The sequence below is a fragment of the Catharus ustulatus genome, chromosome 17 (genome assembly GCF_009819885.2).
Source record: "Catharus ustulatus isolate bCatUst1 chromosome 17, bCatUst1.pri.v2, whole genome shotgun sequence".
Lineage (NCBI taxonomy): Eukaryota > Metazoa > Chordata > Aves > Passeriformes > Turdidae > Catharus > Catharus ustulatus.
The window spans coordinates 2,610,951-2,638,141 of record NC_046237.1 but is presented as its reverse complement, the minus strand read 5'-3'; the positions used below and the strand labels follow the sequence as shown (position 1 = coordinate 2,638,141).

General features: G+C 41.9%; 2 protein-coding genes across 3 annotated transcripts; one reads left to right on the top strand and one right to left on the bottom strand.

Annotated features, from left to right (window-relative positions):
* Window positions 1–4,151: 4,151 nt before the first annotated feature.
* On the bottom strand, window positions 4,152–26,878 carry RTF2 (replication termination factor 2). Its single transcript, XM_033074898.2, has 9 exons — window positions 26,772–26,878; window positions 26,105–26,199; window positions 25,914–26,007; window positions 25,561–25,700; window positions 24,383–24,461; window positions 9,625–9,738; window positions 6,956–7,010; window positions 6,759–6,851; window positions 4,152–5,301 (listed from the first exon to the last, which is right to left on the bottom strand). Exons 1-9 carry the CDS (start codon window positions 26,838–26,840, stop codon window positions 5,120–5,122), a joined length of 921 nt encoding a protein of 306 aa, XP_032930789.1. The 5' UTR covers window positions 26,841–26,878; the 3' UTR covers window positions 4,152–5,119.
* LOC117004245 (beta-1,3-galactosyl-O-glycosyl-glycoprotein beta-1,6-N-acetylglucosaminyltransferase 7-like) lies at window positions 13,116–19,340 on the top strand. 2 transcript variants are annotated; one of them, XM_033074896.2, is made up of 6 exons: window positions 13,116–13,345; window positions 15,007–15,283; window positions 15,754–15,858; window positions 16,541–17,571; window positions 17,954–18,049; window positions 18,761–19,340. In XM_033074896.2, exons 4-6 carry the CDS (start codon window positions 16,596–16,598, stop codon window positions 18,985–18,987), a joined length of 1,299 nt encoding a protein of 432 aa, XP_032930787.1. In that variant the 5' UTR covers window positions 13,116–13,345; window positions 15,007–15,283; window positions 15,754–15,858; window positions 16,541–16,595; the 3' UTR covers window positions 18,988–19,340. The 2 variants fall into 2 exon arrangements, with proteins under 2 accessions (XP_032930787.1, XP_032930788.1); XM_033074897.2 differs by lacking the exon at window positions 15,754–15,858.
* Window positions 26,879–27,191: the final 313 nt, after the last annotated feature.

Below are 27,191 nucleotides of genomic sequence, written 5' to 3'. Positions count from 1 at the left end.
TCCCTTCGGGCTCTCCGCATTTCTCCGCATTTTGGGGATGCTCCCGACGCTCCGCAATCCCCGGGATGCGGCCCCCGCTCCTTCCAGCTGCTCCTTCGCTGGGAAAAGGCGAGTGGGGCACTGAAACTTCGGCATTCAGTGAAATTCCAGCTTTTTTTTTGCGGATTTTGCCCTCTGGAGCGCCGGCTGGCGGTGTCCGTGGAAGGGTTTAATGATTCCCTAAGGAACGGGAACATGCAAAGCAAATGAGCTTGGAGCAGCTTAAATCTCAATGGGGGACTCGATGGCTGCAGCGTGAGATGCGAGCAGCGCTGCTGACAGCGATTTAAATACGAGCAGATCGGGCGGCGCTGAATTCAACAGCGCTGCTTCAGATATTAGGAAAGACAAGGGGAAAAAATTAAAAAAAAAAACAAAAAAACAAACAAAAAAAAAAACCGGACTGACCAGTGCGGGGTTCTGTCCCAGGTGCGAGGTGCGGACACCTCATCCCCGGGCTGGGGGTGAATGGTCAAAGGCAGCACCATAAATTTATAAAAACTGGATAAAGTGAAAGATCAGAGCTCAGCTTCACCCAACTGAGCAGACAACGCAGTTTTAATGGCCGAGTTGTCAGTTTAATTAATTTAATTTAATAATTTGTTGATGGCAGTCAGATCCCAGCAAGGAAGGGGAGCCCGGCTTCCAAGGGCAGCTCTGTGCTCACCAAAAATCCGTGTTTTGCCATCAGGAGTGGCACGGTGTCCTGCAGCAGCCAGGCTGGGAGGTGCAGGGCACTCCTGGGCTGAGAGGAGAGCAGCTATTTATTTTTTTATTTGCAGCTATTGTGGTTGGCCTGGCCAGCGCTAATAATCATTGCCATTCCTAAGCATGAAAGAGTCAAGTATTCCCACCCCCCCTCCATTTGAAAAGTATCTGACCTAATTATTACCATCCCTGTTGTGTAAATTCAGCACTTTGTCAGTCTGAATAAATGTACATTAGCCTTAACATGAGTGAAACAAGTTGAAACAATGAAGGCAGCTTTGTAAAGCTCCCTCGCTTTTTAACTTATTTGACACCACACTAAAGAGCCCATTTAGACTAAAGAGTTCAGCACATTTTGGGACCCATTAAATGCCCAGGTTGAGACTAGATATTCTCCTTTTTCTTTTTTTAATTTGTCCTCCCTAGCTGCTAAAGTCAGCAGAATTGAGCAATAAGCTGCTTTGCATTTCTTTAGCTTTGTAGGCAAGTTGCAGAAAGCTGCACCCATCCCGGCCAGCACAGCAAGGCAGGGCAAACCTCACTTATCACTGAGACCAAGGCATTCCCTGGAATTAGTTTTAATTAAGAAAAAATTGCTTTTAATTAAAAAAAAAAAAAAAAAAAAGGAAACTCATGGCACAAAAATGTGATATTCATGACTGTCAGGAAAACTTACACTGTCAAATTGTTTCTATTTTAGGCTAACAACGTAGAATTCAGAGTCAGGGCAGGTTTTCATAGAATTATGGAATTATTATGGTTGGGAAAGAGCTCCAGGGTCATCAGGTGCAAGCTGTGACTGATCCCCAGCCCAGGGATGGGGATCCAAACCTCCCTGGGCAGCTCCAAGGCCTTTCCTGGGGAAATTCCTGCTGTGGAGGAGTGACAAACTGCGAGTCTGACTCCAGCTCTTGTCACATCCAGGACATGACCTGGAAGAAGGAGAAAATTTATCCCATCCTGGCTGCAGGACAAATGCAGATCAGCTCCAAAAGAGTAAAAGGGGCTGAAAAACCATAGCATCATCATCCTCCCTGCTCCCTGTCCTTCTCCATCACTGAGGAAATTCCTGAAGACAGCAGAAAAAAAGAGGCAAACAAGAGGAAACAAGGAGAAAACCAGATGGGAAAAGCAGCAGCGCAAAGCTGAACACTTCTGCAAGGGGAAGGGGCTGCTCTCCACCACGAGCTCCTGACTTTGGAGAAAACCTCTCTCAGATACCACACAAAGGTTGGGCTCTGCTGGATGTGTCACAAAGAGCTGCCAGGGAAACATTTCCAAAAGAAAATTTCGTTTTACTCAAAGCCATAACGAAACCGGTTCTTGCCCCAATGAGATCTGTGGTCAGTCTGTAAATTGAGTTCTGTCACTGACCTGTAAGAGATCCTTGAATCCACACCAAGTTCAGTGCTTGGCAAAGCCACAGCTCTGACCCTGGCAGCAGCACCTCCCCAGGATCTGGGCACTGGGATGGAAATTGAGATTAAAATCCTGGTTTGTAGGCAGAGCTGCAGAGGGATTTGGATTCCATCCCTCTTACTCATTTTGAAGCTTGGTTAAGTTTGAAGCACAGAAAAAACCCAACTCAATTATAATTTCTAGCTGTCAGGAAGGAATTCTAGCAGCTCCATCCTCCAGAAGGAAATCCACACTGTCTAGCAGTAATCAGTTCCATTTGTGACCCTCCCAACAAAACCCTTTTTGTCTGGGATTTGTATTCAGCTTAGGGTACGCTGATTTCAGACCCTCTGTGGACTGTAATGTCTAAACAGCCTTTTTTATTTTTAAATGCAACCAAGAAACTATTTGGCAGGGTCTGAATCTGAAGCAAAATCTCCTGACTGCACTGGGCAAGGCAGGACACTCACAGACAGCCCTGCTCAGTTTAGCTAAGAATAGGACATTGGTAAGAAACATTTCAATCCAACAAGCAGCATGTTTTGAAGGGAACTTTCAGCTTTTCTGGCCAATTCCAGTGGCATGTGATGATCTCATGGGGTGGCAGCTGGAGAACAAATGCAGCTGCAGCTCTGACCAGTGGGGATGGGTGTGGGAACTCCTCAGTTTTGGGATTCAGAGGCCCCAGGAAAGGACTGAAGCAGTCCCAAGCCAGCTCCAGGATGTTGATTCAGGACACAGAACCTTCAGCTCCTTGTGCACACCTTGGCCAGGTTTCACCAGCAGGGTGTGAAGGGATTTGCTGCATTTCAGTCCTCAGGTTCCACCCCAAAAATCAGCCCCAATTATACAACTGGCATTAATTGGATCCTTTTTTGAGCTTTTCAGAAGAGAGGCTGAGGCTTGAACAGCATGAAAATTCCCCAGAACAGCCCCATGGATGCAGTGCTGCAAGAGGCTCATGTGGCATCTCAAAAAACACAGATTTCAGATTCTGCAGTTTTCAACTTTCACCAGCATTCAAATTCACCTACATTAAAAGAAAATTAAATTGCCCTCTCCAACAAAAAGCAAACCACAACAAAGCAAACATCCTGCAGCAAACTATTCCCTTGAATCCATTAAAAATTGCCAAGTCAACATTCCAGTGCCTGCTGCCCATCCTGGGCTGCCAACAGCACAAGTGGCACTTTGGGGCTCCTGTTTGCCACCAGCTGTGCAAGAAATGCATCACAGGCCAGGAATATTTCATATTTCAACCATATTTCACATGCCAACAATATTTTACATGCCAACAATATTTTACATTCCTTCCCAGCTGGAGTTGTGTGAAGGGAAGGAAAAGCCCCACTGGAAACACTTCCACAAACCATAAATGTTTTAAGTTTGACCAGGTGGGGGTGGTGGAATTCTGGACACAACCCTGGCAGAGAGGCAGAGCATGAGCTGATGAACCCAGGAAGAATCCATACAGCAACCAATTTATTAGCCAGGAATTTGTTTTAATAGATGAGCAGATCTGAAGGAAAAAGGAGTCACTACCATGGCCCAGTGGGCAGGAAAACCTGGGATCAGCAGCTTGGACTCTGCCTGATTTATCACAACAAAGAGAAGTAAAACTGAATATTGTGTTTCTCTGTGTATTTTTTAGCAAAGGTGTAACTACATCAAAAGCATTCATTAATTCTCTTTAGGATTTATAACTGCTCTAAGTAGAAGAAAAGTGCAGTCCTATAAAACACCAATAGGATTTGAATATGTAATGTCAAACAGAATTAAACTGCAAATAAAAGCCCTACTATGGGACACCTTTAGTGCAGAAATTTCATTATCTGTAAGCAACAATTAATAAAGGATCATAATGAAAAGAATACAGAACAAGGAGAACAAAGCTGATCCCATGCCATGCATACAAAATGTGCCTGAATATTTCCTGGAAGCTCCAGCAAACCTCAAACTGTTTGATGTGCTCACATCTCTGCAGAACAGAAATCCTTACCACCATAGAAATTCCACAGCAAGCCAATTTTTAATTATACCTATCAAAACAATAATAAAATCCCAGCAGTTTCATTCAAGCTGTTTGAATCACAGAGACCACCTATGCAAATATCAACACAGCATTTCAATCTCCAGGTAACTACTGCCAATTATAAAGGGGGACACTTTTAAATAAAAGGAATTATGAGGATAATGAATCATTTTCACACACAAAGGTAACATCATGCAGTGGTTTTAAAAGCCTCCTGCTTTCTGCATTTCTGTTCTGGTTAGTTTGTGCTAAGATTAGAAAAGCAGATTTCAATTTTAAAAGAGGGGGAAAGGGAAAAACTTCCAGCCTTCCCTCTGGTCATTCCATGTGGGAATTATGGGAGTCAAACATTAAAAAGGGAATTTCTGCTGTTAAAAACAGGCTACAACAATATGGACAATAATGCTGCACAAACATTTTCATGACTGTGCTCTCATCTACTCTGTCAAAAGGTAAATGATTTGAAAATACCTGCAGAACCTTTTAGAAATACATACTTCTACTGAGGAGCCAGTTAACTGGACACAAAAAAAAAGCAATATTTCTCTTTTTGCTGTCAGAAAGTTACAGACGGTTTGAATTCTGCAGTAATACACTGAAAATTGTAATTACAGTGGTGGCACAAATCAACAGAGGAGGAGAGCAGGAACTGCTCCCTCCCTCCTCCTGACATTGACTGAGGGGAGAAAAGGAGAATTTTTGTGCAAAAATCCCAACATTTCAGAGTGAAACCTGCTGCTCCAGCATGGATTGTGCAGGTCTGCTCCTCACTGAACAGAAGCTGCAGCTGCCACAGCCTCCCCAGCCATGAACAGGTTTATTCCCAACTTCCAAACCCAGGAATTGCAGCCAGGAGCAGCTCAGGAGTTTGTGTCAGAGCTGGCACAGAGAGCCCTGGGGGAGGAGAGCAGCCAGGGGTGCTCCCTGAGGCTCCTCATTGTTTCAGAAATAGTAAGCTGTGTGAGTAACCCAGTTGGAACACTCCTCCTTGGAGCGTTTGGCCGAGCTGTGAGTTGTAAAAATAGATTTGTAAGCCTCAGACTTGTCCTCGCTGTCTGCAATGGATCTCTTGGTGCTGCTGGGAGCCTTGCTGGCTTTTCCTGGGACTGATGGGTTTCCATTCTCTGAGGGGAAAAAGGAACAGAATGAAGCATGACAGCTTAGAGTGGATAAAGGTATTTAAATAAAAATTAAAATATATATTTTTGTCAGCTCTCTCATAAATATCTCCCATAACTGGACTCAACAGCTTTTAAAAATCACACTCAAAATACATTTAGAAATCTTGAGAGAGGAATTCTGTAAATGTCCTGCACTGACAACATTTATTTCTGCAAGTGAAAAATGGCTCTGAGCTCTGGTTTGAGCAACACCAAAGCCCCCAGCAGCCTGCAGCATTGTTTGGAAATCTCAAATGCCAGAAGCTGAACTTGTGCCACACCTTTCCCCAGGGAATTCTGCTCCCTTTGTTCTTTCCAAAGCCATGACCAACAACAATGCTCTGTATCATTTTATATTTCTACTGGGGAGATGCCCATCCTGTTTCTGACACCATTTTTATCAGTGTATTTTGTCTACTGCTACAGAAAAACATCTTTCTTCTTTTTTGGTGATATTTTATCTCCCAAATTGCAGGATGGTGTTTGAAAAAACCAAGTCTCTGATACAGAGAAATGAACACAGAAACTCAAAATCCTGAGTGAAACTCAGGTACTCTCAAAAATTGTGTGTGCAACCCCAAATCCTCACAGAATTGTGTGCTCTGTCCCAAATCCTCACAGAATTGTGTGTGCCCAACAGAAACAGTTTCAAAAAGCACTTTTTTTTTTCTTTCACACCCTCATAAAATAAAAAAATCATTAATATTATTAGAATTATGAGGTTGCTCAACCTCCAGGAGCAATTCTCATCATCTGGGATGAAATATTTTTCAAAGTCTCTCCTGAATAAAAGCAGACAGTAGAGGGCAGGTCAGGCATTGCTGATGGAATTTCAGCTTCTCAGTGATCTGAGATTCAGATTCTTCAAATTATTCTGATTTTTTAATGTACAGGATTTAATTCTTCCCACAGAAACCCCAGACTGACCCCCTCTGTTTGAAGAAAATCAGTATAAAGAGCAGAATAAATATTAAATAAGAGAAGGCACCATTCTTTGGATTTGAAGGCTGCCAAGTTTACTCAAAGCTTCAAGGCTGCTCTAAGTTCATCAGTGCATCCCAAAATTCTGTTCCAGTGTTCCCACACAGCAAATTAGCAGGTAAAACAGGGGATTAAAAGTGAAATAATCAGGGAAACTTTTAACAAAATAATCAGGGAATTTTAACAAAATTCATCCAAATAAAATACCATAACATAGTTTTTGATCAACTCCACATCAGGAAACTGTAAATTCTCCTCCACTACCTCACAGGCAGGAAAACAGAGACACCAAACCCCTGACTGTGCAAATAATTATTTCCAATCTCATTAAATCAGGTTCCCAACTGAAAGCAATATTAGAATGACACAAACAGCAATATTAGAATGACACAAACAAGCCAAGCTGGTCCCATTTTTCACATCAGGATGAAAGCACCAACCTGAACTTTTGGTGAAGATAATCTGCCTGTTTTCCCCAGAGCTGGAATTGGCAGAATCCTTTCCATTCTTAGCTTTTGAAGGACCTGGAGAATCTAAAGAAATAAGTAAATAAACAAACAAATAAATAAATAAATAAAAATGAAATGCTGACAGGTTCAAGGCTCAGAAGATGACCCAGAACTGGGAGCTGTGTTACCTGCAGAGGGCTCTGGCTGAGAAGCTGCTGCTGCTGTCTTGCCTTTCTTTGATTTCTGAAACAACACAAGCAGAAATGTGGTCATGGACTGAAAGGAAATAAAACTCCCAGCTTGTATTTGATAGACACACAGTTGAATTCAGTGCATTTTTATTTCTCACCCAATAGAACTCTTCCTTCCACATTTTTTTGTATTATTTCTACATGGAGAAAATAATAATCTTGAGAACCCTGCAGTTACATTAAATGAAACTGTGCAGGACAAAATTGGATTTGTCTGGATTTAATAGTTTGGTTTGCACACTTTGAAAGGTGGGTGTGTTATTATCATTAATTGATCATCTGAACCCACACAGCAGGACAGGAAATTGCACAATATTAGTAAGACACAATGAATTGTAATCAATAAAGATATTTTTCAATAAAAAATTCAGAAGAATCTTGAGTCTTGTATCCACTAAATTTTGTTTAAAAAATTAAATTAAAGATCCCTCCTGGGTACCTGTCAATAACTGGATTCTCTGCTGCAGGATTGCTTGGGAAGAAAATATGCAAAGAGTTAATCTAAATTTTTAAAAAGTATCTGTGCAGCAGGTTTTCTAAATTAATTTATGTTTGTACAGATTGCAAAAAAACCAGAAAAAATAAGAAGGATCCCATTACTGGCTTTGATTACATAAAAAGAAGATGTATTAGAACAGCCAGTAGCATTATTGTCACAGGATATATTCTGAAAATAAATATATTTAATTCTGTTCTAAGCTCAGGAGGAGCCCTGCTGTGAAGCAAAGGATGAATGAGGGAAAAATGCCCCAGCAAAAATGCTGCAAAGCTGAGCCCAGGAGGGGGTGGCAGAGGATCAGCTCTGCTGGCTCCTGCTGCACATCCAGGAATGCTCTGGGTGGGAAGGAGCTCAAAGGGCTCCAGATGTGCTCACCCCACTGCAAACCTTCCAGAGCAGCTCTTTGGTCAGGGATTTCCAAAGCAAAGTCACTTCCCAGGTGTTTGTAACTCTGTGGATGTGCAGAATACAGATTTCAGTAGGACACAGTGGCTGCTGAGCTTCAATCATTTTTCACTCTGGTCCCAGCTGCTTCTTCCTGATGTTTTGTCCCATGGGGTAAAGAAAAGGAGTTTGTGCTTCCTGCCCCAATCACAGATCCACTGAGCCTCCCCAGAAGGGAGGGAGTGAGGAGGAAATGTGGAGAGCAGTGCCAGGAAAGTGGGAGCTGTGCTGACACTGAACTCACAGGCTCAGATGCTGCAGGGCCAGCAGAGCCTGGTTCCAGCTGCAGGGACCAGCTGGGGCACCAAGGTCACACTGAGGCTGAGAGATCTGCACATCCTGCCCTGTAATTCTTCATCAACCAAACAAACCCCATTTTTATGTTCTCAGGGCACACAGAGCCCCAGGAGCAGGGCACTGTGTCCTTCTGTCACCCTAAATGCCACAGCACACTCAGGTACTCTGCTGTGCAGAAATTGTGGGCAGCATCACCTTCCAGATTATTCCAAAAGATTTAACCCAAAGCTACAGGTGCTTTCTAAAATAAACCAACCAACCACTCACTCATCTGCTGAGATCTGCAAGAGTCTAGCAACAAACCACAAATTTGTTTTTTCCCCCAAGCTTTTAACTACCAAGTACTGAGAGGAAAAAAAAAAAGAAAACTCCTCTGAACAGACACCATGAGATTATCACTCATGCCAGAAGCTATCAGACATGAGATGCAGAGACTGTGAAAAACAGGAAACAGAACAGGATTTTTATAGAAAACCATCCTTTTGATGTACTGCCCAGGCCCAGTGCTGCTGCACTGGCACAGATGAATAAAGCCCCTGTGATGAGAAGGAATCATATGCTCCCTGGCAAGGAAGCAAGCATTTGTTTTAAAACAAACCAGGGAAATATTTGCATGGTAAAACGGAGGGATGAAACCTCCATCTCAAGTCTCAGATGCTGAAAACATCAGATTTGTGTTCCTGAGACCCAGCTAAGCCTGGCCTGAGTCAGCACTAGAGGTTTGCTTGCTTTGGCATCTCCAGGGGGTCAGGGAAGAACAGCAGTGCTGACAAAATTCAGAAATGTCATCTGGCAGCCCAGCAGCACAGAACACTCCCACAGAGCACTGCAGGGATGGCATCTCCACTGCCTTCTACCTGGGCAGGGAGAAAAATGCAAAGAGCAGGGTGGGAATGAGGGGGGCAGGAATTGCTGAGGACTGTGAGAACCACAAAACATGAGAAATCAGGAATGCACAGATCCCAACAGCCTGGCTCTGACAGAGGCCATAAAACATTTTATAAGATGAAAAAACTGATGCCACCATCAGGAGCTGCCACAAGAAATACAGGGATGATGTAGCTCGTTACCAGAATGAATGAATTTCAAGCAAACCCTCAAATATTGCTGCAAGAGCCCATTTTACCCATTTTGTGTGCACGAGGCACTTCCTGCTGCTCAGGAGAAAGTTTAGGATGTACAACTTCAAGGTGCTATTCACCAAATACACACAAAAAACCCCCTGATTTTCACAGTAATCTTTAAATACAACACAGCTCACAGAGTAAATTCCTCCATTTTTATAAAGATCAGCAAATCTAAGAGCAGATTCACTGCAGACAAGAATTCTTCCAATTGTGTAATAAATAATGTACAAAAATCTTACCTTTTCTAATTTACTTTTAAGTCTTCTTTCCTCCATCCTTTTCTTCAGAATTTCCACATCTTCTTTATTACCATTAAGGACAATCACATCTTCCTCTTGAAAGGGAGCACCACACTTCATGAAAGAAAAGAAAGGACAAAATTGCACATTTATTTTTCTGTCTTCTATAAACAACACTTTGAACGAATTCTTTTTTTCATTTGTGTATTTGCTGTTCATGGTTTCCTTGTTTTACTGGCACAAATGTATTGAAAATTATCCCTAATTAGAATCTACTCAGTTTTCTGAACCCAAAAGTATTTTCTGATTTTTAATTATGAATGCATTTGATTAAGACTTTGATGCCATTCTGCTCTAGAATTTGTCTTTCAATTTAGTGAGATAAGAAACAACAACTGATAGGAGCAGTTTCCTTACACTGAGCAGGCACAACACCAAAGGTGTTATTCCTCTACATGTGGAACAGACAGCAAAATTTTATTTTCAACTGATAGACAGGAAAACATTATTATTATTTTTTTAATTTTTGGGGTTTTTAAAATTTTTTATTTTACTGTGGGAATAAAGAGGGCTCATAAAAGCAGAATAATTCATTACCCTTGCCTTGCTGCCTCACTGGATTGTATCACAGAGACCATACCCTTATCTGATTTATCAAACACTCCCAAGTTTCCAACTACTTTCAGAAATTAATCTGGATAATGGCTGTAATGTGCTCTGTGTACTTCAATATTTGTTTCATGGTTGAAGGCACAGATGTTTCCCTGTGCACATTTGCAATCATTTGATGCACCAGCACATTGACCATGATGTTTTCTTGTCTAAGATCTCAAGATCTCAATTTGCTTTTTTTTGGTTGGTTGGGTTGTTTTTTTTTGGTTGGTTGGTTTTGGTGTTTTGTTTTTTTTTGGGGGGGGTTATTTTGTTAAATGCAGCAGCTCTCTATTAATCTGTGAGATTAATTTATAATCCTGCCTCTGCCATTACTCTTCTTTTTCTAAACAAAGGTTTAGAAAGGCTACTCCTGTATTTGCAGTAGGAATTAAACAAATGAAAGGACAAATGGGCAGGACTGTGCTCAAGTGCTGAGCACAGCTTCAAAAATGAACCTGAGCCCAAGTGGAGGGAGACAGAGGAGAAGCAGGGCTTAGAGAGAGGCACAGGAGAGGAAAAGGCACACACAAGAAATCAGGAATAAACCATATTTTTCTATTTCACTCCATGAGAAATGCCAGCCTGGTCTCACTCACTCACACTTGGGAGTGAGAAGGCTCCAAAATCAGAATTTCTGAGGCTGGAGCTGGCAGCTGCCTTGATTCTAAACAAGCCCCACAATTTCTCTTCCAGGGTGTTTCCTAACACAGCGTTTTTCAAACATATTTTGTCAGTAGACTCTAATTTCATTAAATGTTGCATTTTAAAAGAGCAAGCAAATCCAGGTTCCCATCTGGAAAACACAGGTGGAATTGTTCAAAACTGAAAAGTATTTACAAGAAACAAGGAAATGAAGAGAAGTGTTCTTTCCATTCCCTGAAACAGAAAATTTTTTGCCATGACAACATTGGATTATGTCAGAGACCATACCCTTCAAAACATCTTAATGAGATAAAAAGCAGAAAGAAGTTTTTCAGTTGTGCAAATTCAGATGTTTGTTCCTTCCCATTAATTAAGGTCTATATTTAAGGTCTGTGTTTATTTTATGATATCACAGGGTCTCCTCTGCTGCACCTTGTTTATCTTGGGCCTTTCAATATAGTTGAAGGTACTTGCTGTAGCTCTTAGCACCTTGAATAAAGGACTTTCCTATTTAGGACATAGTTCTTATCTTTTTTAAAATATAAAATACAGGAATTTTAAAGCAGTAATGAACTCTTAATTTCAGATGACTTCCTGAATTCTGGAGTTTATAGCTTCAGCTGCCTAAGACAAGAGTTGTACACTATTTTTTGCTGTAAACTATGTTGATACACTGATTTTTTTTACGTTCTGTGCATGACTATTCCAGTCTTAATGTAATACAAATAAACAACAGGCAAATATCTAAATGTTTACACTAGTGGTACAGTTTAATGTCTTCAGAGAAAACTAAAGAAATTTTAGCAGTGAATTCCTCCTGAACATGACCATGAGTAGGAAATGCACAATTCCCACCAGGATATGGGACATGCATGGGCACACCCTGAGTGTCCCTCTTTAAAAAGGGACATTTAGGAAGAGGATTGAACATCCATCTCACTGTTCATCTCCCAGACACACATGCTCTGTGTTAAAGATTATTTTTGCTTGCCACAGCTAAGTAAAACCAGTTTTAAGAGAGAGAATTTTCCAGAGGTTTAGCCATTAAAAGTTCAGGAGTGTAAGATTTGCTGAACGTGTTTTTTCACATTGTCACCCAACCCAAACATGCAATGGGTCAGAGAGTAAAGGACACCTGGGAGTGGAAATTTCCCACCTTGTGATTCACAGAACCTGAACTTTCACTTCAAAACCAGTCCAAGAAAAAGCCTCAATTTACAGAGTTTTTCTTAAAATCGGTGATAACTTTGTGCCTGTCATACCTGCAGCTGTGCCTCAACTCACTTGGAGGTTTTCTCTCTGTTTATTTCTGACCAACATGGTATTTTATCAGAATGTTTCCTCCCAATCTCAGCATGTTTAAACTCAGTTTTCCACTTATGAAACCCCCAAAGGAGCTTTGAGAGGCTGTATCAGCAAACACTGGGAGTGTGCAGGATGACTCAAAGCAATGTGCTGCACAAAGCACCAGAGAACATGAAAGGGTTAAAACCTCCCTATGCATTTCTGTGGCTCATTTTATATAGATTTTTATAATTTTATAATAATAATAATTTTATCATTTTATAATTTTCTGGTGTCTGCCCTTGTTTGTTTGCTTATCTAAAAGTTACAGATTTAAGGGCTGGGGTCTTACAGGATTTTCTTTATGTCAGGGTTAGAAACATGGCACACACATACTGATCACACACACCTCACTCCCCTGCTACAGGACTGATATTCTATTTATAGCTGTGCTTTGTTATTATATCCTGCTGTTTCCTATCCATTACCAATCTGATTTTTTAGCCTTTTCTATCAGTTCTTTTTTCCTGCCCCACCAGGGCTGCACCTTCGCTTACAGAAATGTTCAGACTCTTAAATCTCTTATCTCCCTACCCCACTCTATTTTGCAGAAATTCCATCCAAACCCTTCCTTTGGACCACTCACTGCTTGATCCCTGTTTTGCAGAAGCAGTCACATTTTTAAGAGGCGCTCACATTTAATTCTTTTGCTGACTTACACCTGAATTTCTAACTCTGGCTAAGTTGCCATGTCTGTGTGCATTTATTCTCCTCTATTTGAAATACCCAGCAGCAGCAGCAGCAGCAGCAATAATTCCCTGGAATTGCCAGCTCTGAACTGGAAAGTTTTGGCAGGCGAATAGTTAAAGGCAGGGGGAGGAGGAGGAGGAGGAGGAGGAGGAGGAGGCAGAGCCAGGTTGTTCCCAGTTCTCCCAGGGCTCAGGACACGGGCTGGGGGGCACAGCCATTCTCCTCCGCAATATTCCCTTTTTTTTTTGCAGCCCTTTGGTGCAGAAGTTGCAGAATTGCTGCGGGATCCAGGGATGCGAACATTGCCCATGCTTCACCTGGCCGAGGCTGAAGGACAATGACAGCCCGCACTGATCTTTATTATGCTGCCGTCCCCCGGATAATTCTGCAGGTAAACATTACATTTTCTTTATGTAAAGCGCCGATTTGACTTCCTGATTTTACTTAGAAAGCGCTCAAATCTGCAGTAAGGTTAATATTTTTTCCCCTTCTTTATGTTCTGAGACACATAAAATGATGGAGGTCATTACTACTAAATATGTTATAAAAATCGTAGTATTTATGCACCTTATTATTTTCTACTTAAACAGCTTTCATTTGTTCATTTGTATTTGTTTTAAATTACTATGAGGTCAAATACACAAGGTAAAAAAAAGGTAGCAGGAAACTTAGCAAAGATGAACACAAACTTCATAAATTTGCTGCATATCTATCAGTAAGTTCTAACGCAGTGTTTTTAAATAAGAATGATTTAAATAGCTGTGTTTGATGGAGAAATATGTATGTGCTAATGGGGTCTCAAAGAGCTTCTTCCATCATAATTCCCCTTTTCTCCAGTTTATTTTGTTAATTGAGATGGAGTTTTCTGTTAAATAATCTCCTTAAAAGCATCCACAAAGGTGCTTGAAAATCCCCCCCCCTTTTTTTTTTCTTTTTTTTTCTTTTTTTTTTTTTCCCCAAGAATGTCACACAGTACTCGCAGGAGTTTTAAAAATTCATGCAACTTCATCCTCCAGATTTAGAAAACCTGTGCATAATGTAAGAAATGCTGAGTTCCCCAGACATTCTGCTAACAAAAAATACTTGGCACTCTTACATAATAAGACTCAAGGGCATGGTAGTCCCAGACAGGGTTTTTATGGACACTGGACATTCCCAGTGGCATCTCTTGCTCCTCAAGGGCAGGAGGAAATTTGGGAGAACAATCCCTGCCAGCACACAGAGCTGAGAGGATCCTATAAAAACACATTTCATATCCAGTGGCACTGACAGCTGCAATTCCAGCTCCAAATCTGCTCAAACACCACCAAAAATGCACTTTTTTTTTGCTTTCATTCCATAATATCCTGCCGAGGCTGAAAGATGTCAAATTGTGTTCTTGCAGGCCAGGCTCCATCATTCAGCTGTTCCCCATAAACATGTTAACACTGGAGAGGAATTGCTGCCCTTACCTGATTATGGGCTGTTTGTGTGCTTTTATGCTGCCATAAAAATACAGTTTCTAGATGTCACACAGTCCAGTAGGAAAAAATCCATTGGAAACACTTAACAGCCCGAAACAGCCCCAGGAGCTGTTACTGGAAGGGTAATAAAAATTCAGGTGTATGAAACAAGCAGCTTAAAGCTTGGCTCCCAAAAAATAAAATTTGCAACATGTCCAAAGTGTATTTAAAGAAAAAATCTGTCAAGAACCCTCATTGTGGACAGATTGAGAGAATATTCTGAGTTGGAAGGGACCCACAAGGATCACTGAGTTCAGCTCCCAAGTAAATCTGAACAGGGACTGAACCCACAATGTTTTATGTTTAATCAGGTATAAAATACCAAATATTTCTACAGCTGCCTGCTGTTTATAGTGTAATTCTTATATTCAGAATGACATTCACTAATGTTCCTCTTGCTGATTATTCCCTCAGAAAAAAATGTTTGTCCCAATCCAGCTCTATAAAAATCAGTGTTTCCCCAATTCCAGCCCCTGGGTGTGTACATTATGGTCCTCACAGAAACCTGGATTTCATTTTTAATGCAAAAATCCTGTTTTTCACCTTGCAGTGGCATCCCTGTTCTGCTTTCTGCACAGCATCCAAAGGTTGACTGGGACTTGCTTGGCTGCAGTGTTTTGTTCAGATGGGTGGAACGCTCCCAGCAAGGTTGTTTACCCAGTAAAAGCATCCCTGAGGAGCTCCAAGGCAAAAACCTTCTCCTGAGAGCTGATTTCCTCATGTTTTTCTTTGAGCTGCTGAAAGAACATCCCAGAAAATGCAGGAGCCCTCCACCTAACAGCAGTGGAAACGAGGCACCACTCCAGCATGAACTCCAGTGCATACCAGTAAGGACCAAAAGATAAATACATTCTTTCCCAACAGCCTAATAACATCTTAAAAATGTGGGAATATGGAGGATCCCTGCCCTCTTAATGCTTTTTGAATTTTATGTCTCGTTGCTGCTTTAACTACAATGGCCTCTTTATTTTCAAGCTTTGAAGGGAGATACTGACTTTTTATTAAAAAGAAGTATTTTTCACTTCTTTCTAATGAAAGTCTCGAGCCTTCTAACCACAGCAGCATTCCTCTAATGAAACTACCTTTATAAAAATCTTATTTTTCTCTATTACTGCCAAATACTTCATGATTTTGACAGCTGCAATGCATAAAATACTACAAGGTCAAATGCAAATTTTGTTTAAAAAAAATTGAATAAAAGAATTAATTACTTTTCAAATAAAATCAAAATCTTTTAAAATTTAACTATTAAGCTTAATGGCAGTTGCTGGATCTTCTCTTTTGGATTTTTCTCTAGGAATTTTGATGCCAAGTGCTTCAAGTGCTTCAAGGATAAAGAGTTTATGTAACTGCTGTGGGATTCAGGACTGCTGCACTCTCATTCTTCTGACTGTTTCACAAGGTAAAGGCAAGGAAAAAAACCACAGTGGAAAATCTCCTGTGCTAATAGTGCTGTAAATTGGTTATTTCAGAATGCCAATGCTGCCAGTTGTGTCCTTATCTCAGGGTATGCACAAATACCAAAAATAAGAAATGAGTGTTGTCTTGTTCAGTTTTCCAAAGCACAAAGATGTCAGAGGGAAAAAAAAAATTTCAGTCAGAAACATTAGCTGACTTTATAAGGATAAAACCCAGTGTATTTTGTGGATTGCCTTTTAGTCTCTTCTTTCTGTTTATTTAATAAATTTTCTGTTGATTTAATTTACTGAATTCTGATCCTCTGGCAGAACTTCAAGTTTCCCAGCCTTGAGGAAATCTCAGCAGCTGTTCCTGAGCACTCAGAGCTCACTGGGGCCCTGGGCTCAGCCATCAGCCCAGAGCACAGGAAAATCCCACCTGAGGGGCTGAGCCCCCCTTGGGCAGGCAGTGCACAATTCAAAGCACTTCTGGGGTTTTTTTACATAATTTTGAGATCATTTTGTCCTGGAAATGCAAAATTCCTGCCTGTGCATGCCCAGAGGCTGAGTGCACTCAGTATGGGCACACATAGTTCCTCCTGGTAGTAATCCTAACATTTATATGGCATCTATTTAAAAAAAAATAAACAGAAAGGTTCTCTCCCTCTATCTCACTTTTCCTTTCAGATTACCTGAATGTTTAATTGGACTATGATAAGAAGACAGGATCTGGAAGTGAAAGATGAACCCACTTCATGCAAAGAAATCAAGATTTTTAATGTGTGCTGCTGTCTGTATGTTCATCTACACCTTCATTTACCTAAAGGTTCCACTTTATGACGAGTCAAACGACCAAAAATTCCGCGTCAAAAGAGCCGAGTGTGGTTTTTACCCTGATGAACTTTGCTCAGCTCTTTTTGTGGGGAAACCTGCAGCCTTTAAAATTGGAAACTTTTGTCAGAAGTCCTACCAGCCCAAAGCACTGAGCTGCATTCAGACTTCCTGCAGCTGCCCCACAGTCCTGGAGACTCTGCATTTTATCAGCAGACCACTGTCAGAGGAAGAAGGGAATTTCTCCTTGGCGTACATCATTACAATTCACAAGGAGCTGGAAATGTTTGTGAGGCTGCTAAGAGCTATTTATATGCCTCAGAATATTTACTGCATCCACATTGATGAGAAGTCACCCAGAGATTATAAAACTGCTGTACAGAACATCGTTAACTGCTTCGAAAATATTTTTATTTCCTCCAAAAGAGAACACGTTGTTTATGCAGGGTTTTCAAGATTACAGGCTGACATTAATTGCATGAGAGACCTCGTTAACTCCAAAGTTCAGTGGAACTATGTTATTAATCTGTGTGGTCAAGATTTCCCCCTGAAAACAAATAAAGAAATCATACAATACATAAAAAGCAAGTGGAATGGTAAAAACATCACCCCTGGGATAGTGCAGCCCCTCCACGTGAAGCACAGGACAGAGGTGAGCTACAGGGAGTTCGTCCATTCTGGGGTGCCCTACGTGTACCCAGCAAAGATCAGGAAAGCTCAGCCTCCACACAACCTCACCATTTATTTTGGCAGTGCCTATTACATCCTCACCAAGGACTTTGTGGAGTTCACACTGAGTGATGCCCGGGCAAAGGCTCTGCTGGAGTGGTCCAGGGACACCTACAGCCCTGATGAGCACTACTGGGTCACCCTCAACCGTTTGCCTGGTAAGAGTTTGTGGCACAAATAAACCCAGCAGGGAGAGGCTTTGAGCTCCAGCCCCTGAATTGCAGAAATCAAGTCATTGCTTCAGCTTTGGTGCTGCCCTTCTGAAAAGTCAGAGCTGGTGGTTGAGAAACAAAGCTTGCTTGTAGGAAATTGCTACTTCAGTGCAGACCAGGAGTTAGAAAAATTGTGGGTAAAAAGAAGTTTTTTGCTGTATGAAAGCTTTTGTTCTCAAGGAATTAAAATACTGAGAATAATATCTGTTCTTATGACATAAATATCTGCAAATAAATACTTAGAGTGACTGCAGTTAGAAAGTGTCCAGCAGTGAAAATATTCCCTGTAAGTGGAAAAGAATCTCATCAGAGCCTTTTGTTTTTAAAGATGCTCCAGGGGCTACACCCAATGCAGGCTGGCAAGGAGACCTAAGAGCCATTAAATGGAAAGATCAAGAAGGACTCTCACACAAAGGCTGCAAAGGTAAAGTGAATTCTGATCATGAACTTAAATTTGATTTGCTGATGAGCATTAATTTGTTATTATATATTATTTAAACCAGCTATTAAATGTGCCTCAGTGGTCATCTATAATTTATTTTGGAAGTATTAAATAAAACAAGGCATCCTATAAATTACTGCACTATATCCAATTAAAGAGGTTTTGAGATATAGGTTATGGTTACATATTTTATATATTTTGAGCTGAACACAGTGTCCACACACTGCCAACCCTTCTTTCAGCCCTTAATTACCAATTAGATTGATTTGACTAATCAGTTCTCAGTGGAGGGGCTTTACCTACAAGGATGTTTGTCAGGTACTTCCATCAACATTGGGTTAAATCTCTTCAGTTTGAACAGCAATAAAAAAGAATGGTGCTGACCACATGGAAAGCATGGAGAAATAATTAAAATCTCTGAGTGTGCAGGCTGAGCCCAGGTGTGACTGAGCAGGGAATCCCAGTGGGAGATCACATCTGATGCCCAGCTACAAGATTTTATTAAGCAGGGAAGCAGCTGGAGGTAACAAACATCTATTTATGTAAAACACAAACCCTTGTGTTTATAATGTTGTAGGATTATCCTCCAGCTCGATTTCTATGCAGAAATCAAAAGGTGAAAAGCTCTTTTAAAAAAAATGTTTTCAGTTGATGTTCCTGCTGCTGCCACACCTCTCCAATTTATCTCTGCAGGTCATTATGTCAGAGACATCTGCATTTATGGCCTGGGGGATCTGCAGTGGATCATTGAGTCCCCTCATCTGTTTGCCAACAAATTTGAGGCTGGGAGGAACCCCCTGGTGCTGGAGTGCCTGGAGAGGAGGCTGAGGCTGAAGGTGCTGAGCCAGGCTCAGGTGCCCATCGAGCAGCACTGGCGCCTGCAGCAGCACAGCCACTTCAACATGCAGCTGCAGGGCTGAGCTCTGCCCTCTGCTCCAGGAATGTGCAGCATCCTGCTGGAAAAAAAGGGTATTTACAGCCATGGGATTCACTCTGTGCAGTGAGGGTAAAGCACAGTGCTGTGCTCCCTAAATAAATGGGGTTTATTTATTCTGGTAGCAATGGGTTCATTCCCAAAGAATGTCTGAATCTCTGCTGAAGGAAAGGGGGGAAGTTCATCATCCATTGAGTGACTTATTTAACTGGAAAAGTCAATATTCCTCATGTTCACAGCCAAAGCATGACTAACTGGCATGAAAATAATAGCATGGAAGCAGTGACTGAACAAAGATAAAACATGGAGAAACAACAAATTAAAGTCATGGCCACTGAATGTCTCATGAAATGTTTTGAATAATGAAGCTGATGCTAAAATTTCAGAGCTTGTACATAAGTGACAGGCAGTTTGTGACACAGCCCATGCCACTGGGGGGTGTGGGTTTGTTTTTATTTCCCATGGCCAGCTGCATCCCTAATTTCATTTTGTAGCATGGCAACATCACTGCTGCCCTTCCCAGGCTTTGCTCCTAATAACAGAAGGTTCCTGCAACACATGTTTATCTCCAGGTTTCTGTTCTGAGTCTCTGCAGGAGTTCAGGGCAAGGAGATGGAAAATTTGAGACCTGGGATTACAGGAAAACTGAGCAAAAAAAAAATTTTTCAAACATTTTTCCATCCCAGTGTACCTGACTGAGAGGATCAAACAGCCTGCAGCAAGTGCAGGAACACCTGGACAACCCATCTGATTAAAAACTGCAAATTATAAATAAAAATTAAATAAATAAACATTTTAAAAGGAGCAATTTCAATGTAATCTTCAATATGCACCCAAAACATCCCTGAGTTCTTACAGGAAAACTGGTGACAGATGGAGCCCATTCCCAAAAAAATCAAATGACCCAACAACAGGACATGACAGTTTTCTTCTTACAAACTTATTCCCAGGTTGCTGGAACTTTACTCTTCATTTTCCCACACAAGTTTATTGGAAACATCATTTCTTGCAAATGAACTTTAACCTAAAGAAAGACCATCTGGTCCCTATTTATTTACAAACTCAACCCAAAGGCCTGTGCTCAGTTTCATGGATAATCCAGGACTTATCCTGTGGCTAAATATTGCTGCAGATACTTTTTTTTTTATGGAGGGAAATAAAGCTAAAAAAGAAAAGGAAAATTAAAGCCAGGCACATGTTTGTGCTGAGCTTGTTGAGAGTCTCTCTCCAAACCATTAGTGAAGCTAATGGGTCTGTGGCATGTATTAATCATAGCAATATTCATAATTAATTTCTGTGCAGTCCACTGTAGGGCACTGCCAGGATTTATCCACTCCATGATGTCTTTGAAAGCAGACAGTTCCTTATTGCCATCACTGCAGCAGATCCAGTCTCCAGCTTTCACCCCTGGCACCAGCACACAGAACAACTGTTATGCATCACTTCCAAATTGAATTAAAATGAAAAATTCAATAGCCAGGCACTGTATATCATAGAATCATTTTGCAGAAATCAAACCAGGCAAAAACCTGCACAAAAAGACCTCTGAAAATACAATTTTGGGATGACTTGACCCATGTCAATCTAGGAATATCTTTGCAGCATGACCTTTGCTTAAAGGATTTTGTATTTGAAACAAAATTTTAGGAAAATCATCATTAAACCATTCTCAAGTCGTAAGAAATTGTATTCAACTCATTGCTGTGATTACCATGAGCACATCACTTCCTCCACACACAAATGAAAAACCTTCATGAATTCTGTGTTATTATGGTAAGAGTTGATCTTTCAGCTTTCAGACCTCAGCGAATATTTGTTAACTTTGGTGCCCTAGGAGCAGAAGGTGCCAAAGTGACCCTGGTTCCAGGAGCCACTCACAGCTCTGCATCTGACAGCCTCAGGCATAAATTCTGTTTCAAAAGCTTCATATCTAAATTAAACACGGGGTTAAGTGTTGGATGTGGCACAGAGCTTAATAGTTAGGGCACTATTTCAAGTCTGTGTTTAGCTGACTCTGGAAACAAGTCCTAAATAAACTTTGGAGTGACCCAAGAAAGTGCATTTTAAATGTAATCTTGTCCTTAACTTTCAAAGTGACTCTCAGAAGGATTTCCAGCACCAATTCCATAACCCCTGTCCTGTCTCCACACCACTCCAGCATATCTTACATCCACAGGCACTTCTTAGAGAGTCAGCTTCCAAATTCAAGCATCATTTCTGTCAAACAGCAGACACCAAAAACTGCCCATGCAAGAACCTGCAAGTCAGCTGGAACTAAAATTTCAAAATATTTGGGCACACCAAAATCCACAGACCTACACCAGACTTCAATCTCCAACATCCCATCAGGTCCACAAAGAGGGAGTAGGGACAGTCCTGCTTGTTATTTTAGTTTTAGGCTGTAGGAGAATTAAACCTTGCTGCAAAGTGCAAGTTTTAAACTGACAGATTCCATCACAAATGGAACAGGAAGCAGCAGGAATCCCAATCTGCAGAGCTGCTGCTACAGACTGCACATCTGGAAGCAAAGTTCTTTCTCTGCCTGCTGACTGAAATGTGATGAAGTCACATTTTAGCATGTGACAGTGTTGAGAGTTTAAATTTTCCCTTCTTACTGATCAAAAGCTCAAAAATATGGCTCAAACCAAATCCACTTCTGTGTAAAAATGTTTTACAAGATGTATTTGCACTCCTAAATTGCTCTGTTCCAGACAAAAGCTCTTTTCCAACTCTTTAAGTAGAAGCCACAAAATTTGTTCCCAGCACTTCATCTACCAAGCTCTCCAACTTAAACCAGAACTAAAAAATTCTCACTGCTCTTCCAACAGAGCTTTGAAAGCCAAGAAATTTTATATTTTGGCAAGACAGTTCAAAGCATTTACCCTGCAGGCAGTGAGACACAATCTGTCTTTCTCTCAACACTGCTCCAGTGTCTGACTGGTCCTTTGGTTTAAAATTCTCAGTAGAATGTCGTTCTTTAAGTGAACCTTTCAAAATGCTATAAAAGATGTAGAAAGACCAGCTTCTTTTCAAGATAAAGCACTTAAATAATGGCCTCACACATTAATTACAGTTCCTAATGGGCCCCCACCCATGAGTTTCCCATTTCTGTGCTTTCCCCAGTCTAGCAATTGCAGTAAAGCAGATAAATATTTGTGTTTTATACTGTCAACTCTTCATGTGAAGTTTCTTTGAGGCCAAAGAAAGAGAACTGGGGGAGAAACCTTGGTTCCTCCTCCCCAGAGCCCTCCAAATCCAGGATTATGGCAAGAGCTGTGGAGAGAAGGCAGGGACTGCTCAATCCTCCATCACCCTGCAGTTTCCCATTTTCCTGAACCAGACAAAACCTGCACATGCATCCTGGTTTTTCCTACACACTTTTTTGGTGACCTGCACACCACTGAGCAAATGGATTTCTCTGTTTCTTGTGTGAGCTGCCACAGCAAAAACTGAGCAGTGAGAGGTCTGGATATTCCCAGGGGAATGCTTTCAGTGCATCATTGCAGCATCTCTTTCCCAAGCCCTGTGGGAAATCCCTGCTGGTTACAGGGAGCAGCTCTGGGGTCACAGGCACAGGGCACAGCCAGGAAAGCTCTCTGGGAGTTCAGAAAGAGCTCTCCTGAATCCCACACTGGTGGGGATGGGAATGGCCCAGAGCTCCAGCACTGCCACCACTTTTACACCCACTGCAAAGCTCTGGGGTGAGCTGCAAACATAGATTCTGCTGCCTGAGAACTAAGTCCCAGAGCAAGACAGGATCATCCTTTCATCCTTTCTAAGCTGTCCTCATGTCACTCTCCAAAGTCACACTCAGGTGGGATGGCCACAGGCCAAACACAGAAGGTGGCAAGGCCAGGAGAAAGAAAATGTTGTGGCTCCTGTGGGAATCACAGACTGGATTTTGCTTCAAAATCATTGTAATTCCTAAAATGCAATAATTCACACCAGAAACATGTATGAGACAGCCCACAGCATTCAAACATTATGTGTTCAACACTTTCTGCATTAACATCATCAGAGGATTCTGTTCATTAATAAAAGATTCCAATCTGAGCATATACAATGCACAATACTTCATTTTTAATTCTTCATTCATTAATTGTCCTGTATGTGCCATTGCTGCAGAAATGCAGAATGTGCTTTGGATATAAACAGTGAGATACCAGAAAGCACAGAACCACTTCCCTCTGCTCTTGTTTAGAAGAGTTTTACTCCCCTTCTTGATTCTGAACAGCCAAATACACCCAAAAATCTCCCAAATCACCCTGACCTTTCATCAGTGTGTTCTCTCAGCTGGCTACCATTGCCTCTGTGCACCAAAATCCAATCATGAGAGGGTGAGAGACTAAATATTACATCCATTTAATTATTTCTAGAAGAATCTTTCTGAATATTTTGAAGAATTTCCAGCTGCATGCTAAATACTCATTACTGAAAAAAGACAGGGAAAAATATGTGGGATTCATTTAGGTTTTGTTTAAGATTATCAGACTGGCCAAACCATGAACAAAACAACTCATTCCTGCATTTTATGCTCTGGTTACACCCATCCATCAACAAAAATTTAGATGCAAATAAAGCCTCATTAAAAATAAATTAGTATCTGCCAAGAGGAAACAAAGCCATTAGGACAGAACAAAATGAGCACTGAAAGGAGCAATATGAGATTAAACCTTACAAAACCCAACAGTTTACCAAGACAAAAGTTCTGCTTTCCCAGGTCTTGTTTGATGTAAATATAATCCATATTTTATCCAATATCAGGGTGGCAACTCTCTCCTGATTTTTGCTAATTTTATCATTTAGGCTATGTGCTCATTTTATCATTGTCCTTAGCTACAAAAAAAAACTGTACAATGAGATCAGCTATGTGAAATGAAGTCAGCATTTTCTACAAGAATTTATAGAACTGCTGAGAATTCTACAAAGTTGGCTCCACCCAAAAATATAAAAAAACAACACCCAATGTCCTTTAAAAAATACAGGGGTCAAAACATAACCTGAAAATAAAACCAGTTCAACCAGAGAACAGACACTGATAAAACACAAGCCATGTGCATTCAGGAAGAAAACATTACCAATCAAACAAAACCCCCAAAACCAAACCAATCACCATTTAAAAAGCTTAAATTAGGACCAAATATTGGGGAAAAAATGGAAATTCTAAAATAGTTACTTCAAAATAAAACTCTGAGAACAAAAAACCTCATTTTTATAATTATTTAGAATAATTTTCTAATTAAGAAAGGCCATGAAGAAATACTTGAGGCCATCATACAACAGAACTTGTAAAAGTTCATTTCAATCTGCACATTCAAATTAAAAACTCCCTTTTTAGAGCAGTGAATGCAATTGATAAACACACACATGGAAAAACTCACCTTGTGACAAACTTCTGCTTTAATTTCTTTGAGAGCACGCTCAGAGAACACACAGCCACAGTTTCTCAGGAAGCAAAACCTTCAAAGAAAAGACAACACACAACAATTTTAAGAAAGCCAAGAAAGATCTGTGCAGTGCTGGCATGTCACAGCCCATCTTCTTTACAAGTTTTTGCACCTAATTAAAATATCAGCATAGTTAAGTAGGTAAATAATTTATTTTTAATTCACACAATGTAGGAATGAATGAAAAATGTTGGGTACATTAAAATAGGTATTTTGGGTTTTTATCTTGAGTATCTTCTGGCTAATCTCTCTCTGAAGAAAGAAATTCTTGGAACCATTAAACTGTGAACTCCTCATCCCTCAGGTGACAGACAAAGAATTTGCTGCTCTGCCCAAACCAGGCTGTGAGGAAACTCCCTGCCCCAGAGCAATAAAATACAGACATACTGCAGGGCTGGAACAGAGAATCCATCTCCTGTCTGATCCCAACACAGGAGGGACAGAATGTGAGGACAGGCTGGCAGAGCTGGGATTGCTCACTGCACAGGAAAAGCTTTGGGCTGAGCTCAGGGTGGCCTTGCAGGGCCTGAAGGAGCTGCAGGAAACCTGGAGAGAGAGTTTGGACAAGGGACAGGACACTGGGAATGGCTTCAAAGTGACAGAGGGCAAGGATGGATGGGATATTGGGAAGGAATTGTTCCCTGGGAGGGTGGGGAGGGCTGAAATAGAATTCCCAGAGCAGCTGTGGCTGCCCCTGGATCCCTGGCAGTGCCCAAGGCCAGGCTGGACAGGGCTGGGAGCACTTGGGACAGCGGCAGGAGGAGCTTTAAAGTCCCTTCCTACCCAACCATCCCATGACTCCAACAGCTTGACTCAAAGGAGGTCACATCCCATCTCCTGTGCTTCAGCCCCCAAACAACCTCTAGTCATTTCTTCCCTGCCAACATTGCCCTCTACTCCTTCATTGCACATCCTCATTTATTCAGGAAAAGGTTAACTCTTATCTTCCCTCTTGAACATAACATGAAAGGACACCCAGAAGTCTCTTAACTCTGAAAGTTCAAGCTTGAAAGCTGAAAGACAGACAGCAATTCCCCAGCAAGCCCTGGGTGAGCACAGGATTTGCACTTTGCACTGTTCTGCCTGCTCTGTGGGCAGCCCTGAGCACCAACCTGTGCCTGCCGTTCATCTCCAGCCCCACCACGGGGCAGATGAAGCGTGCACACTGCAGATCATCATACTTGTCCCCCTTGATGCTCTCCTTGTCCCCACACCAGGCTGGGTTATCCACCAGCTGCAGCTCTGTCACGTTCTGCAAAATGAAAAAAAACAAATGTGAAGCTTTTTCCCCCATGATAACAATCTTTAATATTTTTGTACATTGTGTTTTGTTATTTCAATGCTTTAATCCATAGTGGGAGCACAAGCAAATGGAGATTTTACACCATAACTCATTTAACATTTTATTTTATTAATGAATTCAACATTTTATTCTAACTTCTCATATTAAACACAACCTGTTTACCTTAATGCTCTTGATATGGGATGCAGATTCCATGGGGGTTTTATCAGGGGATTTGTCCAACAAATATTCAATGACGGCATCTTTGTTGTACAACCTGCAACATAAAAATTCCAGTGATTACATTGGGTTGCCATCATGTTTTGTATTTTTAATTTATCTGTATCCTGAGGTGTCCAGGGACACATTCCCACCTGCCCAGCTCACAGGCCACGATGGGCCGACGTAGCTTCTCCTGGCTCAGGGCACAGTAGAACCACCTGGCCACCAATTCAGCAACTTTGTCGACCTGGAAGGGAAAAAAAAACCACTCGTTATTTAAAAATATTTGCATATTTAAGCATAAAATCAGGTCATATGTGAAGCATTCATCAAACCCCCAGGTTTCTTACCAAATCTGCTTTGTGCACTTGAAGTTAATACAGAAAATAACTTCAGTGAAAGGTTTTGGCAAAATTAATGATCAGTTCTCCAAACCTCCCTGGGCAGTTCCAATCCCTGAGCACCCTCTCCATGGAGAAATTCCTGCTGGTTTCCACTCTGAGCCTCCCTGGCCCAGCCTCAGCTGTTCCCTCTCCTCCTGTCCCTGTTCCCTGGAGCACAGCCCGATCCTCCTGGCTGTCCCCTCCTGTCAGGGAGTTGTGCAGAGCCACAAGGTCCCCCCTGAGCCTCCTTTTCTCCATGCTGAGCCCCTTCCCAGCTCCCTCAGGAATTCTCCAGCCCCTTCCCAGCTCCGTTCCCTGCCCTGGACTCGCTCCAGTCCCTCCAGGGCTCTGTGGCCACAAGGACCCAGAACTGGACACAACATCCGGGATGGGCCGAGCCTCCCTCTCCCCGCAACCATCACAGAGCCCCTCCAACCTTCTCGACTTTGCGGGGCCCCTTGACCAGCTCGTGCCGCTTGGGGATTGTGCCGCCATCGCATCCCATGGCGCTTCCGGGTTCTCCTTCCGCGCACTTCCGGGCACGCTGCGCCACTTCCGGCGTACAGCGATGACGCAATTGCTTAGCAACGATCACTCAGCATCCATCGCTGTTGCTTAGCAACAGGCGGCTGGGGGCGTGGCCACAGCGCCCGGGCGGGGCGGGCTGGGCGATCCCATCGCTCCCGTACCGGGGGCGCGAGGAATGTACCAAGTCAGCACGGGGGGGGTTCGCAGCGCCCTTCCACCCCTTTCCCGCAGGTTTATCGCGTATTTTTGTGAGGAAATCCCCGGTGCAGGCACTACGGGAGGATCTGCGGCCCAGCGAGGCGCTCCCGGGGCGGTTCGGGCTGGCGGC

Coding starts and splice junctions, on each gene's coding strand:
- LOC117004245 (XM_033074897.2), top strand. CDS start 16,596: ATGAACCCACTTCATGCAAAGAAATCAAGATTTTTAATGTGTGCTGCT. Junction 17,572..17,953: donor CACCCTCAACCGTTTGCCTG/GTAAGAGTTTGT, acceptor TTGTTTTTAAAG/ATGCTCCAGGGGCTACACCC. Junction 18,050..18,760: donor CTCACACAAAGGCTGCAAAG/GTAAAGTGAATT, acceptor TTATCTCTGCAG/GTCATTATGTCAGAGACATC.
- RTF2 (XM_033074898.2), bottom strand. CDS start 26,840: ATGGGATGCGATGGCGGCACAATCCCCAAGCGGCACGAGCTGGTCAAG. Junction 26,200..26,771: donor GGCCCCGCAAAGTCGAGAAG/GTTGGAGGGGCT, acceptor TTTCCCTTCCAG/GTCGACAAAGTTGCTGAATT. Junction 7,011..9,624: donor TTAAAAGTAAATTAGAAAAG/GTAAGATTTTTG, acceptor GTGTTGTTTCAG/AAATCAAAGAAAGGCAAGAC.